Consider the following 14832-nt stretch of genomic DNA (forward strand, 5'->3'; position numbering starts at 1 on the left):
TGTCAGCTGTCTTCGGTTTCTGCCGATGGTGATGTCACGCCGTGCTCAATCTCAATAAGCAATAAGCATTGACCAGGTTTAAATATACAAGCTATTGATATTAAGTTCGAATTGGTCAATGATAAAGTGGACTCTAGTAAATACGGGTCAGGTCAACCGGTGAAAAAGTGCAGGCTCAGGTTAGTTCAATGATGATCTACTTGAATACTTGTGACTGGTTTCGCTTGAGTGGTGTCTGAGTTGAGTCCGTGCGTGTCTAGCACACAACATACTGTCCACCAAAAATGTAAATGTACGAAAATAATGACAATGTTTTGACAATGCAACTAAATCATGAAAGTCAAGAAAATATATTCTTCAATGATGATTTATGGGGAACGTCTACCTCCGACCAACATCTGAGATGTTTACCGTACACAGCAAGAGGAATGACCTCCGACCAACATCTGAGATGTTTACAGTACAGAGCAAGAAGAATGACCTCCGACCAACATCTGAAATGTTTACCGTACACAGTAAGAAGAATGACCTCCGACCAAAATCTGAGATATTTACAGTACAGAGCAAGAAGAATGACCTCCGACCAACATCTGAGATGTTTACCGTACACAGCAAGAAGAATGACCTCCGACCAAAATCTGAGATATTTACAGTACAGAGCAAGAAGAATGACCTCCGACCAACATCTGAGATGTTTACCGTACACAGCAAGAAGAATGACCTCCGACCAACATCTGAGATGTTTACCGTACACAGCAAGAAGAATGACCTCCGACCAACATCTGAGATGTTTACCGTACACAGCAAGAAGAATGACCTCCGACCAACATCTGAGATGTTTACCGTACACAGCAAGAAGAATGACCTCCGACCAACATCTGAGATGTTTACCGTACACAGCAAGAAGAATGACCTCCGACCAACATCTGAGATGTTTACCGTACACAGCAAGAAGAATGACCTCCGACCAACATCTGAGATATTTACAGTACAGAGCAAGAAGAATGACCTCCGACCAACATCTGAGATGTTTACCGTACACAACAAGAAGAATGACCTCCGACCAACATCTGAGATTTTTACCGTACAGAGCAAGAAGAAAGGAAATGAATACTTGATGATGACTTTGTAATATTCAGGAATATTGACTCTTTCAATTTCTGCAGTTCTAAATAAACATTATTGGTCGACTATTCCAAAGTAAAGATTGGTCGTTGTGCTGGTCACATGACACCCTCGTTAACCGTGGGCCATAGAAACAGGTGACCTTAAGTTAAACGAGAATCGCTCTTCTAGGACACGCAAACACACAGCACATGTTTACATCAATTTAACAAGCAAAATAAAAAAAAAATGTTTCTTATAAAAGCTTATATGAAGTATAATTGTATCAGTTGTTTTGGATCAGTCATGTAATTAAATTTGTAGTAGACTAAAAAATTAATCTATGGGATTAGAAATATTTTTACCAATTGTATTTGTTTAGAGCTATTTAATGCGTTGTCAATACTAGATGATACTATCACATGACTGCGCCACTTGGGGAAGTGTGTGTGGGGGGAGGTGGAAGGTAGGGCGGGGGGAATCTGTGTAAAGGTTGCCGTGATCGCTTTTTAACACTCAAGCCTACTTAAGACAATACACTAACCCATGGGCGTAGCCAGGAATTTTTTTCGGGGGGGGGGGTGTCTCCCCCACCCACCGCGAAAAAAATATATTTATATGTATCTATGTGTGTGTGTGTACATAATCTTTATTACATTCTGACACATCATTCTTTCGTAAGACGTTTATTGTTCTTCCTGGAGTTAGTGAGAAAATTGTAGACTCCCTCGCCATTGCCAACAAAGGGGTCTGGGGGAGCGCTAGGAGCTCCCCCAGCGCGGGGCTCCGCCCCGCCGTCAAGCACTATTTCTGATACTGAAAGCCAACAAAATCCATATTCTGAGGTATCTACAGTGCATTTTCCTGCTATTAAAAAGTTTTATTTAAAAAATTTAATGTGCTATTCTTACTGACTTACACCCTCCCACGCCGTTCGGCGCATTTGCCGTCAAGAGTTTCCACAAAAATCTGTCACTGGTAATGTCTGAAGCCTCTTCCCACCTGCTCTGAGGACCTCCATGAATGTGTGGCGCCAAGTTGTACTAGGATGTCATCGCAACTCTTCTTATGCCTAATTCATTTTGTCGGAGAACATGTCCCGCAAACCTCATGCGACGCTCTGTCACAATCTTACTAAAGGGTCGACTCCCAGTTCGGCATAGGATTTCCTTGATTTACACCCGATCTCTATAACTGACTTCTAAAATCTGTTTTAGCCATCTTTGTTGAGCCACATTTAGTTAGTTTTTTTCAATTTCGGCAGATGACTATTCACTGTAATTTATTAATTGAGCCCCGCAACTGGTAGAAATGTGTAGCCTCTCTTGAATATGCTCTTGGAATTAAGTGACCGTAGTATGCTTTAGATTTTATATCGAAAAAAGTGAAGTTTTATCGTCAAAATCATCTGTTGGGGGTTTTAAACTAAAAAATCTCTGGAGTTATGTTTTTTTTTATAAAATTCAAAACCCCATTTAGCTACGGACATAGAATTTAGTAATTGTAGTTTGCTTTAGAATAATATTGAAGATAGAAGTTTTCCACCTAAAAACGCTCTATAGGGAGATTTTAAACTCAAAACCATCTGAAGGGGTTTTAAACTTTTAAAAAGGCCATCTGTAGGAGAGGAATTTAAACTAAAAACCCCCAATTGTCTTGGCTACGCTAAAATAATTTTAGTATGTAATTTGCTTTTTTTATATTGAAGAGGAATTTTTTAGCATCAAATCACTCTGAAGAGGGATTTAAACTCAAAACTTTTTTTGGCAACGCTCATAGCATTTTGAGTGCGTAATTTGCTTTTTTTCTTACATTGAAGATATATTTTTTAGCTTCAAACCCCGCTTGCGGAGGGTTTAAACTCAAAACCCCTTTGGCTACGCTCATAGATTTCTGAGTGTGTAATTTTCTTTTTTTTTAATATTGAAGAGGTATTTTTTAGCTTCAAACTCCACTGGAGGGGAATTTAAACTCAACAGCCCTTTGAATACACTCATAACATGTTGAGTGTATAATTTACTTTGTTTTTAATATTAAAGAGGTATTTTTTACCTTCAAACCCCACTGAGGGGGGGGGGGTGGTTTAAACTCAAAACTGAGTCTAAATCCATTTAGCTACCCTCATAACATTTTGAGTGCGTAATTTGCGTTTTTTTATACCGGGTATTGAAGACGTATTTTTTAGCTTCAAATCCTACTGAAGAGGGAGTGGGGGTTAACTCAAAACCCCTTTGGCTACGCTCATAGAGTTTGAGTATGTAATTTTCTTTTTTTAGATTGAAGAGGGGGTTTATCGTAAATTTTGGAGAGTGTTTAAAAATCAAAATCTTCATTAACTGTGCTCGTGAAATTTGGGGGTTTGTAGTTTGCATTTTTTTTATTTTGTGTTATAGAAGAGTGGAATTTAACTGTGAAAAACCCTGATAGGGGTTTTTAAACTCGAACCCCCCCTGGTAGCGGTTTTTAAACTCGAACCCCCTGGTAGGGGGTTTTAAACTCAAAACCCCCCTGGTAGGGGGTTTAAACTCAAACCCCCCCTGGTAGGGGTTTTAAACTCAACCCCCCCTGGTAGGGGTTTTAAACTCAACCCCCCCCCTGGTAGGGGTTTTAAACTCAAAACTTCCTTTGCTGTGCTAGGGCAAGTGATAGTTTAGTCTTAAAATCTCACTAAAATTGACAAAATCAAAGCAAAAAATCAGTCACTAAATTCCGATCTCTCTCCTGCGGGGGGGGGGGGGGAGATTTCATGCACTAACCACTGTGCCAGAGCAGTGATTATGAAAATAGAAGGTTTTATAGTTATTTATTTTTAGCTTCAATTATTTAAGCCAAGACCTACCTCTCTACACAAAGTATAAATAGGACTAATTCAACTTATGCCACCACATCTTTCAAGTACAATTTCTTTCCTCTGTTCGATACAAATTAAAATATTCAATTACCAATGTTAATTAATTAATTGATATTTTTTATTGACACTTGTTTTATTAAATACAAGAAATAATTTCGATAAATTTCAAGTTGATCCGAGATTGAGTCCAGGAGAAATAACGTGTACAAATTTTTTAACAGACATACATATTTGTTTACAGACAGACATACAAAGTGAGTTGATTTTGTTAGCTTTTTAAAAATACTAAATCATACGAATTTATACGAAACTATTTCGTGCGTGAGTCTCACCTATTGGAGGTTTTCAGGCTAAAGTTTTATCTGAGAAATCTGCTCATTCTTTAAGCAATAAAACAAAAAGAATGCTATATGAAGAAATGTGGTAGTAATATAATGAAACCTAAGGAAAAATGTAAGAATACAAAATGACTATTTGGAGACTATTTGAACAACAATTTTTAATGCTCTGTAGTGAATGGTAACCGTTACCGTCTGGAAAATAAAAATAAATTGTGTTATAAACATTTTAGTGCAAGACAATGCTAAAATGATTTTAAAAAACATTTGGATTAGCCTCGAAGTATTTCACTCAAATGTGTCTTACATTGTAGATAGTGTAAGACTCTAAAATATTTGATTGGTGGACACATGAGTTTACGATAAGAAGAAATAAATGTTTCAATAATTACGGATATTTATGTGTGTGTGTGTGGGGGGGGGTGTCTGATAACTTTCTTCCTTTATTGGATATTCAACATTCACGTGCATATAACCGATACCAACTCAGAAAACGAAACCATAACAAGTATGTGTGTATGTGTGGGTAGAATTGCTTTAATGTTAAGTGTGACCCATTAGTTCATAAGCTACGTGTCGGCTGCCTGGATGCTCGTTCGTCAGTAAGGAGTGTCTCTAGCTCTTTGAGCATTAGAATTTTCAGAGAGCTGTTACCACTCCTAAGTCTATGTGATTCATTGATCTGGACAGCAGATGATCCTTTAAAGCAGCGTTTCTCAAGCTGTGTGCTGCCCCTACCCCACGTACGCCTCTAACGAGAGACGACGGCAGCAATATGGGCTCAAAACTTTTTGAAGACATTTCAAACGTATTCGGTAACGTAATTCTTCTTGAGTCAGAATGGTCGAAATTCTCACGACTGTTGTGCATCGTAATTTGGACAACTTTTGTATGACGAACGAAAAAAAACAACTAGTCCGGTGAAATTGTTTACTTAACACGAAGCTGATCTTATTACGACCACGTCTATTACAAACGTATGGGCGATGTATGTACCTCGAACGTCTATTACAAACGTATGGGCGATGTATGTACCTCGAACGTCTATTACAAACGTATGGGCGATGTATGTACCTCGAATGTCGTTCGCATCTTGGCCAGAGCTGCCTCCTTTATTAATAAATTCGACCTGCGATTTTTCGATTAGGATGAATATTGTGCTCTGATTTTCTTAGAAAACACATCAATATAGGCCCGACCCACCCCCTTGTTACTTAAACCTTGTATGACATTCTGTATTCTTAATCTGAGAAAAAAATAACACCTATAGACGCCAGGAAAAAGAACTTCTAAAGACAGATGGTTGGAAAATGCTTGTCGTTTGTTTTTAAAAACAAAAAAAACTCTACATGCAAAAAGATTTAGGTCTGAAACCTCCCCGGCCCCAATGTAGGTAAAAAGCCGCCATTGTGTTTTCTAATATCTGTCTGTCCTGTCTGTCTGAGACACATCTAGATTTTAAAATGGCTAACGAAAATCCAATTTCAACATTAAAATGTTCAATAGTTATTTTGGTCTATAGAAAGCTTTCCTCCCTTTTTGTGACAAATCTATCAACTCACTCTGACGGGTCAAAGTTTAAACATGTTATTTCTCACACACCCATTCTCGGATCAAGTTGAAGCTTTGCACAATTATTTATTGTCGAAGACAATACAAAATTAATATTTTAAAAAAATAACCAATTAGTCAATTAATTACTAATAATTAATTATTTTGTTTGATGCCGACAACTGAAATTAATTCTTCATTATTTAGAGATATGGTAAAAATATTTGGGGTTTTGTCCCTTTAGATAATTGTACACGTTATTTCTCCCACAACCATTCTGGATCAAGTTGAAATTTGAAAAACAATTGTTTGTTGTACTTAACAAAACATGGAGCAATAAAAAAAAATTAGTCTATTAATCATTGGTAATTATTTGTATTGTTTGATGTCGGAAAAGGAAATAACTTCTTCATTATTGAGAGGTAAAGTTGTAAGTGTGAAGTTATTACCCTTTGATATTTTTCTTTTAGTATTTTTATATTTGGCTTATTTCAATTTAAGTATTTAAGTATTTATGATTTATATACACATCATCCGCTAGTCACCCACAAAATAAACACTCACCATCTATACAACATGCACACAAGGTTGTTTATGAGGTTTTATAAAGTCAAAAACGTGCTTAGTCAAGAAATAAAATATTCCTTTCAGACCTTGCATAATGTGTAAAGGTCTGTTTCTGTGACCCACTACGATCTACCGCCTTTATTTTTTTTTTCGCCAACTAATGACAAAGTACCCATTTAAGTTGGGTGGACTCAGGGGTGCCCTAAAAATACCGAAATTCAAAATTCCAGTCTTCTAGGATTCGAAGCCGAGACCTTTGGTTCAGCGCTCTACCACTCGGCAATCACGTGACCCTGCCCTAGAAACTTCTGACGAAATTTTTTTTGTTTTTCATTTCCGCCAAGTATTTGTAGATATGGTACCCACTCTGTATACATGTACACTGTCTAGCTATGTATGTCTGATCTATGGTACCCACTCTGTATACATGTACAATGTCTAGCTATGTATGTCTGATCTATGGTACCCACTCTGTATACATGTACACTGTCTAGCTATGTATGTCTGATCTATGGTACCCACTCTGTATACATGTACACTGTCTAGCTATGTATGTCTGATCTATGGTACCCACTCTGTATACATGTACACTGTCTAGCTATGTATGTCTGATCTATGGTACCCACTCTGTATACATGTACACTGTCTAGCTATGTATGTCTGATCTATGGTACCCACTCTGTATACATGTACACTGTCTAGCTATGTATGTCTCATCTATGGTACCCACTCTGTATACATGTACAATGTCTAGCTATGTATGTCTGATCTATGGTACACACTCTGTATACATGTATAATGTCTAGCTATGTATGTCTGATCTATGGTACACACTCTGCATACATGTACAATGTCTAGCTATGTATGTCTGATCTATAAACAGCTTTCGTTTGATGGTGTCTGTTACGAACAGAGGGAGGGGGGCGATTATGCAAGAAAATTTTAAAAATTCTATTGGTCAGTTCGTGGAAACTGTGAATGTGATTTAAGTGTGATATTTCCCAAACGTAATGTATCAGAACGACAGACGGTACAGACCCACTGGGGACGCCTACGAGTTTGTAAGCAGAACAAACTCCAACATAATTTCTGTTTTCACATTTCGGAAACAAAAATGTAAACAACAACAACAGTAGATTGTTATAAAATTGTCAAATCGAGAAAGGCAGGCACACGGGTGTGTGTTTACTGTCTGACCTTAGTGACCTGTAGGGAGCGACCATTCATGACAGACTGACTGGCTGAACTAATTAGAGTTGTTGATAGCATGATTTGGTAGAGAATTTTCTTGTTAACATTCGAATGAGTAATAAAACAGAACATGGAGGCCAAGAATATATCAACGTTTAGAGTCTATTAATAAAGTGAGTTGCTGTTAGCTGCTCACCTAGAAACAGAGTTCTTTTATTGAGTGGCAGGGTGTTGAGCTGATGTGTGGTAAGTTGATGTGTGGTGAGTTGCAGTGTGGTGAGTTGATGTGGGGTGAATTGCTGCGTAATGAGTTGCTGTGTGGTGAGCTGATGTGTGGTGAATAGTTGTGTGGTGAGTTGCTGTGTGGTGAGTTGATGTGGGGTGAATTTTTGTGTGGTGAGTTGTTATGTGGTGAGTTGATGTGGGGTGAATTGCTGTGTGGTGAGCTGATGTGTGGTGAATTGTTGTATGGTGAGCTGATGTGTGGTGAGCTGATGTGTGGTAAATTGTTGTGTGGTGAGTTGCTGTGTGGAGAGCTGCTGTGTGGTGACTTGTTGTGTGGTGAGCTGATGTGTGGTGAGCTGATGTGTGGTGAATTGTTGTGTGGTGAGTTGTTGTGTGGAGAGCTGCTGTGTGGTGAATTGTTGTGTGGTGAGCTGATGTGTGGTGAATTGTTGTGTGGTGAGTTGCAGTGTGGTGAGTTGATGTGGAGTGAATTGTTGTGTAATGAGTTGCTGTGTGGAGAGCTGCTGTGTGGTGAGTTGCTGTGTGGTGAGCTGATGTGTGGTGAATTTCTGTGTGGTGAGTTGCTGTGTGGTGAGCTGATGTGTGGTGAGTTGCTGTGTGGTGAATTGGTGTGTGGTGAGTTGCTGTGTGGTGACTGGGTGAAAGAAAGAAAACACCATGAACAGATTTACTTATATAGAAATGATTGAATTTATTTTTAAGAATGAAATAGAAGTCTAGTATCCAGCGGCTAGAACAAACATTTCTTTGTTTTTAACAACTCCGAAAGATCGCGGGCTTCCCATTGAGTATTTGTACCATTTGTTTGTGTGCACGAGAAAAAATGGAAGGTCACCTTGACACAAGACACCAGCAGATCATCCACAGCACGTGCGTTGTTAGGTCACCTTGACTTGTCTTAAAACTCCTCTCCGAGTTAAACAGCGTGACCTCCCACATCACTCCCCCCTCCCTGCCCCCCCCCCACCCCTCAAACCCCTGAAGTTAAAAGACCCAATACATGAAATCACTTTCTTTCTGAGTGAAACTCTACACATAGGCTTTGCGATTCCGGAAATCTCGAACAGGTTCCGCCGCCACGATTATTGATGAGAACCGGAACCTAATATGTAGTCCCAGTTGGAAAAGGGGGAGAGGGCGGAGTGCTTGTAATTTATTACATTAATTTTCCCAGCATTCACCTCTTGGTTTAAAAACTACACAGATTTGCTGCTGCAGAAGTGAACAACTGTCATAAAACTAAAAACTACAATAGACTTACTTTAATTACTTATAGGAAACTGCTGAACCAAAAGTAAAAAAAAACAACAACACAAAGTTTGGGTCAGGAGGCCTTCATCAGGTACAAGCCAATGAAAAAAGACAAACACTTGATACAAAGTAGGCCTTCAGTTCACATATCTGACCGATGTGCTCTTCTAACGAGTAGGAACAGAAAGGAGCATCCGCTGGAGAATAAAACCCAATAGATGTTGACTGCATTAGATCAGTTTTTCTCAAACTTCTTTATTAACGGAACACTTCGCACATTCTGAGTATTTAGCGTAACACTTGGCTTTTTTTTACAGCGATCATTTCACGTGGTAGCATACTAGATAATTATTCAGTAGTTAGAGGAACACCTATTGAGACCTCGTGGAACACTAGGAACATAACTTACATACTAATGCATTACATGATTGGCATGGTTTTCAGTATCTCTTCTTTCTCACTCATCAATCTCTTTTTTCTCACTCATCAATCTCTTTTTTCTCTCTCATCAATCTCTTTTTTCTCTCTCATCAATCTCTTTTTTCTCTCTCATCAATGTCTTCTTTCTCTCTCATCAATCTCTTTTTTTCTCTCTCATCAATTTCTTTTTTCTCACTTTTCTTTTCTTTCTGTTTCTCTTTTTCTCGTTGTCGTTCATTTTCTCATCGCTTTCAACGTCCATCTCCATCTCAAGGTCATCTTTGACTTCTGCTGTCTCTCTTTTGACTTTCTATCTGTTGTTGTCCATTCTCTATCAAAAATATCTTTTGTTCTCTCTCGCTCTTCAATCTGTCACGAACACATTCAAACACTCGTCATAGCTTCCCATGTAGACATTTCTCTGTGCTACACACACACACAGAGATGATATATACTTACACACATACACAAACACACACATTTTTGTAAAACACATATGAGTTGGGGCGGTGGAGGGTGCCCCACATCACTCCCCCCCCCACACACACTACAGTTACTGTGTGAGTACAAAAACACTCACCACCAACAGTTTCGTTACGACCTCAACTTTTCACCTCTCCTCCCCCCCCCCACTACAGTTGATTCTCATCCGACTTGATCTACTATCTCCCTCTGCTCCTAAACTAACATTTTGATTTGTGTTTATGTTGTTGGCACGTCCAGACTTTGCCCCGAACCTCGACATTATTTTCAGCGCTGAGAATGATTTGAAGCTGAAATGCCTCTTCATAGAGTAACTGCCCAACACCAGAGCCACATTTTACAAAGATTTGATTTTCTCTCAATGAATGATTCTAATAATTTGGCTTCAACTTGGACTCAAACATTGCACATGATACATGCAGTACATCTGTATATCTAATGGTGCTATGCACAAGACAAATATAGCGCATTGTCTCTAGGGCGCAGATAACATTTGAAGATAAGACAGTTCTAGCAAGATTAGTTGAATTTAGAGAGCGTGAGAATGGGAGAGAAATGATAAGAAGATAATCACTTGCCGAATAATATAATACAAGAAGAGTCGAGTCTAATGTTTGATTATAATCGAAACTGTAAAGATGTAGGCCTATATTGATTAAATCAAAAGAAACTGACAGATTCGAAGATTTACACAAATTGTTTTTTTCAATATCTTTGTATCCATGATGGATTGAAGCAGCTGTTTTCAATATCCACAGTATCCACATTTTGTTTTTGGTTTCTATTTTGTTTGTATTAATGACAGATCGCAACAGGTGCTACCAGACGAAAATAAGACGAAGCTAAGCACGTTTAGTGGGTCACTTCTGCAACCACAAGCTATAATTATCTTCCCCATGATTGTCGAATCCCGCGCTTCTTCTGAATTTCAAATATCTAGCCTGTTTTTTTTTCTTCTTACGATTGGCAGTGGAGGCGTGAAAAAAAAAACAGAGATTAACAACGCCTGTATTTTGTTGGCGCGCTTTACTTTGAATTTCTGGATTTTTTGGGGCGCCCTTGAGTCCACCCAGCTCTAATGGCTGACTTTAGTTTGGGAAGTAAAGGCGGTTGGTCGTTTTGCTGACCACATGAGACCCTGTTCGTTAACCGTTGGCTAAAGAAACAGATGACCTTAACATCATCAGCCCTATAGATCGTAGGGTCTGAAAGGAGAACGTGACTTTTTGCGTCCCCCCCCTGGCTTGATTCATTTCGGGTGTTTCTTCAGACATGAAGCTGATAACGTCCTGCAGGGATGGAAGCTGGCAGGGCTCGGGCTCGGGACCTTCATGGCGACAATCCGAAGAGCTATTACTCGCCCAGACAATGACTACCATCGCATTATTTTCTGACATACTCTAATGACGTCATTGAAAAGTGTGTTTAAATTTAAACATGGACACTTCCACAAAGAAAAGTGGAGTCATGGTGCTTCTAGTACATAACATGAGCTATTTAATCTGTACAATTTCAATATTTCTTATATATCAAACAAGACACATAATTTTGTTTTAAAAAGCGAATTTGAATTTAGGATTTTTCGTTTGGTAGCAATGACACAGTAAGTTACCTCTCTCTGGAGTCGTTGAGCACAATCTGCAACCTTTTGAACCCATTTTCAGCCCTTTGGGTATTTTGTTTGAATGCAGAAAAAGTTAGACCTAAATAAACACAAGGATTTTAAAATAGAAATAATACCCTTGAGAAAAAGATCACAGAGAAGGGCCAATGCTGTAACATGCGCTATTCTGGCTAGATGGGGGAGTGATGCTCTAGCTTTAGAGACGGAGTCATTGAAACAAATGTAAAAAACATTATTTCTGGAATCGATCTTCAGGCGCCCAGAGGAAATACATTGACAATAATTTCAGTTATTTTAAAAGTCATAGTAAATTTACGATTAAAAAAAAAAAATGTTTTTATGTTTCATTTTAGATCTTAGAAAGTAAACAAAATGTAATTTAAAATATAAAAATGTAAGCCATTAAGTGAGTTCAGATGTGCTTAAAAGAGCTTTCTTAAGACTTCTTCTATAAAGGGATTTCTTAAGACTTCTTCTGTAAAGGGATTTCTTAAGACTTCTTCTGTAAAGGGATTTCTTAAGACTTCTTCTATAAAGGGATTCTTACGACAGTCACAGCGACACAATGTGATGCAATGGAAACCAGGAAGAATGCTTGCGATTCACCGAGAAGACGTTTTGGGCAAGATACATTCAAACAAGAGAAAAAAAGCCTAAAAAAAAAAAAAAAGATTTTTTTTTCTCTACATTTTTAGATGGAAGCTAATCATAGCTTAATATCAGCCATAACCTTAACAATAACCCACCCACATTAAAAAACGGAAATAAATAATAAAACTTAGACCCATTTTTTTCAAAGCATGACGATTTCAACTAAGTTTCGCAGTTTTATATTGGCCCTATTGATCTGGCTACGGCCATGAATACCTCTCTGTAAACAACATATAAACCCTTTCTACCATCGCCCTGACACACAGAATTGACACCATCAATAAACAGTAGTGCCATGATGAATTGTCTCTAAAACTGTCAGTTCCTCGTGCCAGTGTTGTACTACTAGATCTATGGAGCATAGACCGGAATCTCCAACCGAGTCAGGGAAGTTGTGTTTTTTTTCCCTCCCCACATAATCTAGATCTAGTATGTACCTATGATAATGCCAGTCGCTATCACTTTTCAACGATACTTTTTTTTTCTTTTTTTTTTCCTCTACCTAGTACTATCAAGTAGAAGAGAGGTTCTTAAACTAATGTGATTAGAGTCTAGAAGTGAAGATGTTCTCACTCGATTGAGTGCTATTTGTTTACACTTTGTTATGATCCCGTTCTAAAAATATAACAAGAGATAAAGAAAAAAGAAAGCAATATGAGAAATGTGGTGGCTATATAATGAACATTGGGAGGATTCCTAAATAAAATACAACGTAGACTTAATATTTATTGTCAAAGACGCCATATTGCAAAATGAGTATTGCCAACTAGATAATATAACCCAATACGTACGTACACCGGAGAGACTTAGGCCTACTATTTTTTTAGATTTGTCTCCATGAAGGGAAAATCTACATTATCAATTACAGGTCAATTTAGGTATTAGATAGATAATTAGATAGATAGATAGATAGATAGATAGATAGATAGATAGATAGATAGATAGATAGATAGATAGATAGATAGATAGATAGATAGATAGATAGATAGATAGATAGATAGATAGATAGATTTAATATGTTAATGTATAGGCCATAGGACTCGTCATGAGAAGCATGAAGGCAAGGCAGATTTAACAGTCCTCAGATTGAAAATATTCTTTTAAACCAATAAGGTTCACAGAGGTTTGCTGGTATTGAGTTTTGAGAATCCTTGAGCTCCTTGTTTTCCAACTTTTCCCCACCAGAGCTTTAGTTTCTTGTTTTTTTTCCTTCCATATGGAACTCCATTTCGTTAGTCACGGCTCACTCCACGATTTAGTCGCACCATCACAAGTTGTTAAACTCTGTCTTGACCTAGATTGTACAGGTTGGCCCCAAACCTAGATTCCATTTTCGCTTTCTCTCTCTCTCTCTCTCTCGCCCTCTCTCTCTCGCCCTCTCTCTCTCTCTCTCTCTCTCTCTCTCTCTCTCGCCCTCTCTCTCTCTCCTTGCTCTTATATTTGGCTTATCTTGTTATTCCATATCATTCTCATTTTCTTCTCGCTCTCTCTCTCTCTCTCTCTATATATATATATATATTGTTACAAATGAACAGTGATAGGTAGAGGTCAACGTATGACCCCGGCGAGATGACACAGCAGCTAGTGTTCCCTGGAATCTACATGTATAAACAAAGACAGGATGTGACGTGTCCACACGTGTTGTTCCAGGGGACGAACAGATCTAAGTAGGGGGACAGTTACTAATGAACTGTGACAGATAAAGGTCACTACGTGTGACCCCGACTTGATGACACTGCAGCCGATGTTTTCTGGAATCTACGTGTATAAATAAAGACAGGATGTGACGTTTCCTGACATGTTATTCCAGAGGATACTAGGAGTGTTTGTGCATATTTTGAAGAAGCGATTAGGGACTCTATATAAGCCAGAAAGTTAATGTGAAAGTCAGTCGTATGGAGTCGTATGGAGTCGTGAGTGAGCCGTTACAGTCGATACAGACTATGTAAGACGTGTGCGGCTCTGTGGAAGAGAAATGTGTACGACTCGATGCAAGTTAACTAGGGTAGAGTTAACTGGAGTGGACTACTGTCGTTAAAGTCTATACAGCGAACTACAGTGGACTTGAGCCGTTACAGTCGATACAGTCGATGTAAGACGTGTGCGGCTCTGATTCGGTAGACTTGAGTACGACTTGGTTCAGCTTTGGGAGACCTGGAGCGACACTGGGAAGTGTGTCGTTGGTCTGTTCTGTGGAATACGGCTCGAGGAAAGTTGAGAAGAGATGAATTTCAACAAAGTATAGCTAACTGTAAACTGACAGATATTGTACAGTCTTCTACGCTACATGTTACAGTAACGAATTGTTAGAGTTAATAGTCATTAAAGTTATATGAAACTGAAAGTTTAGTCGTCAAGTTCTTTGCTGTGTTTTTATTTGTGTGCCAACTAATACATCTAGCCAGAAAATTCAGAAATACGTAACAATATATATATATATATATATATATATATATATATATATATATATATATATATATATATATATATATATATATATATATATATATATTTGCAACTAAAACTACGACCCGCGGCCTAATCCAGCCCTCGAA

The 14832-nt window shown here is 38.3% G+C and overlaps 1 protein-coding gene across 1 annotated transcript in view; it reads right to left on the bottom strand.

Moving 5' to 3' along the window:
• Nucleotides 1–7815: 7815 nt before the first annotated feature.
• LOC129927128 (mucin-2-like) overlaps nucleotides 7816–14832 on the bottom strand; it is a 32105-nt gene continuing 25088 nt past the window's right edge. The window contains exons 6-7 of the mRNA XM_056034352.1: nucleotides 11615–11705; nucleotides 7816–8482 (exon numbers count right to left, since the gene is read on the bottom strand). Of these exons, the coding sequence (XP_055890327.1) occupies nucleotides 7816–8482; nucleotides 11615–11705 (758 nt within the window). The remainder of the gene's footprint in view (nucleotides 8483–11614; nucleotides 11706–14832) is intronic.

Source organism: Biomphalaria glabrata, chromosome 7, assembly GCF_947242115.1.
Source record: "Biomphalaria glabrata chromosome 7, xgBioGlab47.1, whole genome shotgun sequence".
NCBI lineage: Eukaryota > Metazoa > Mollusca > Gastropoda > Planorbidae > Biomphalaria > Biomphalaria glabrata.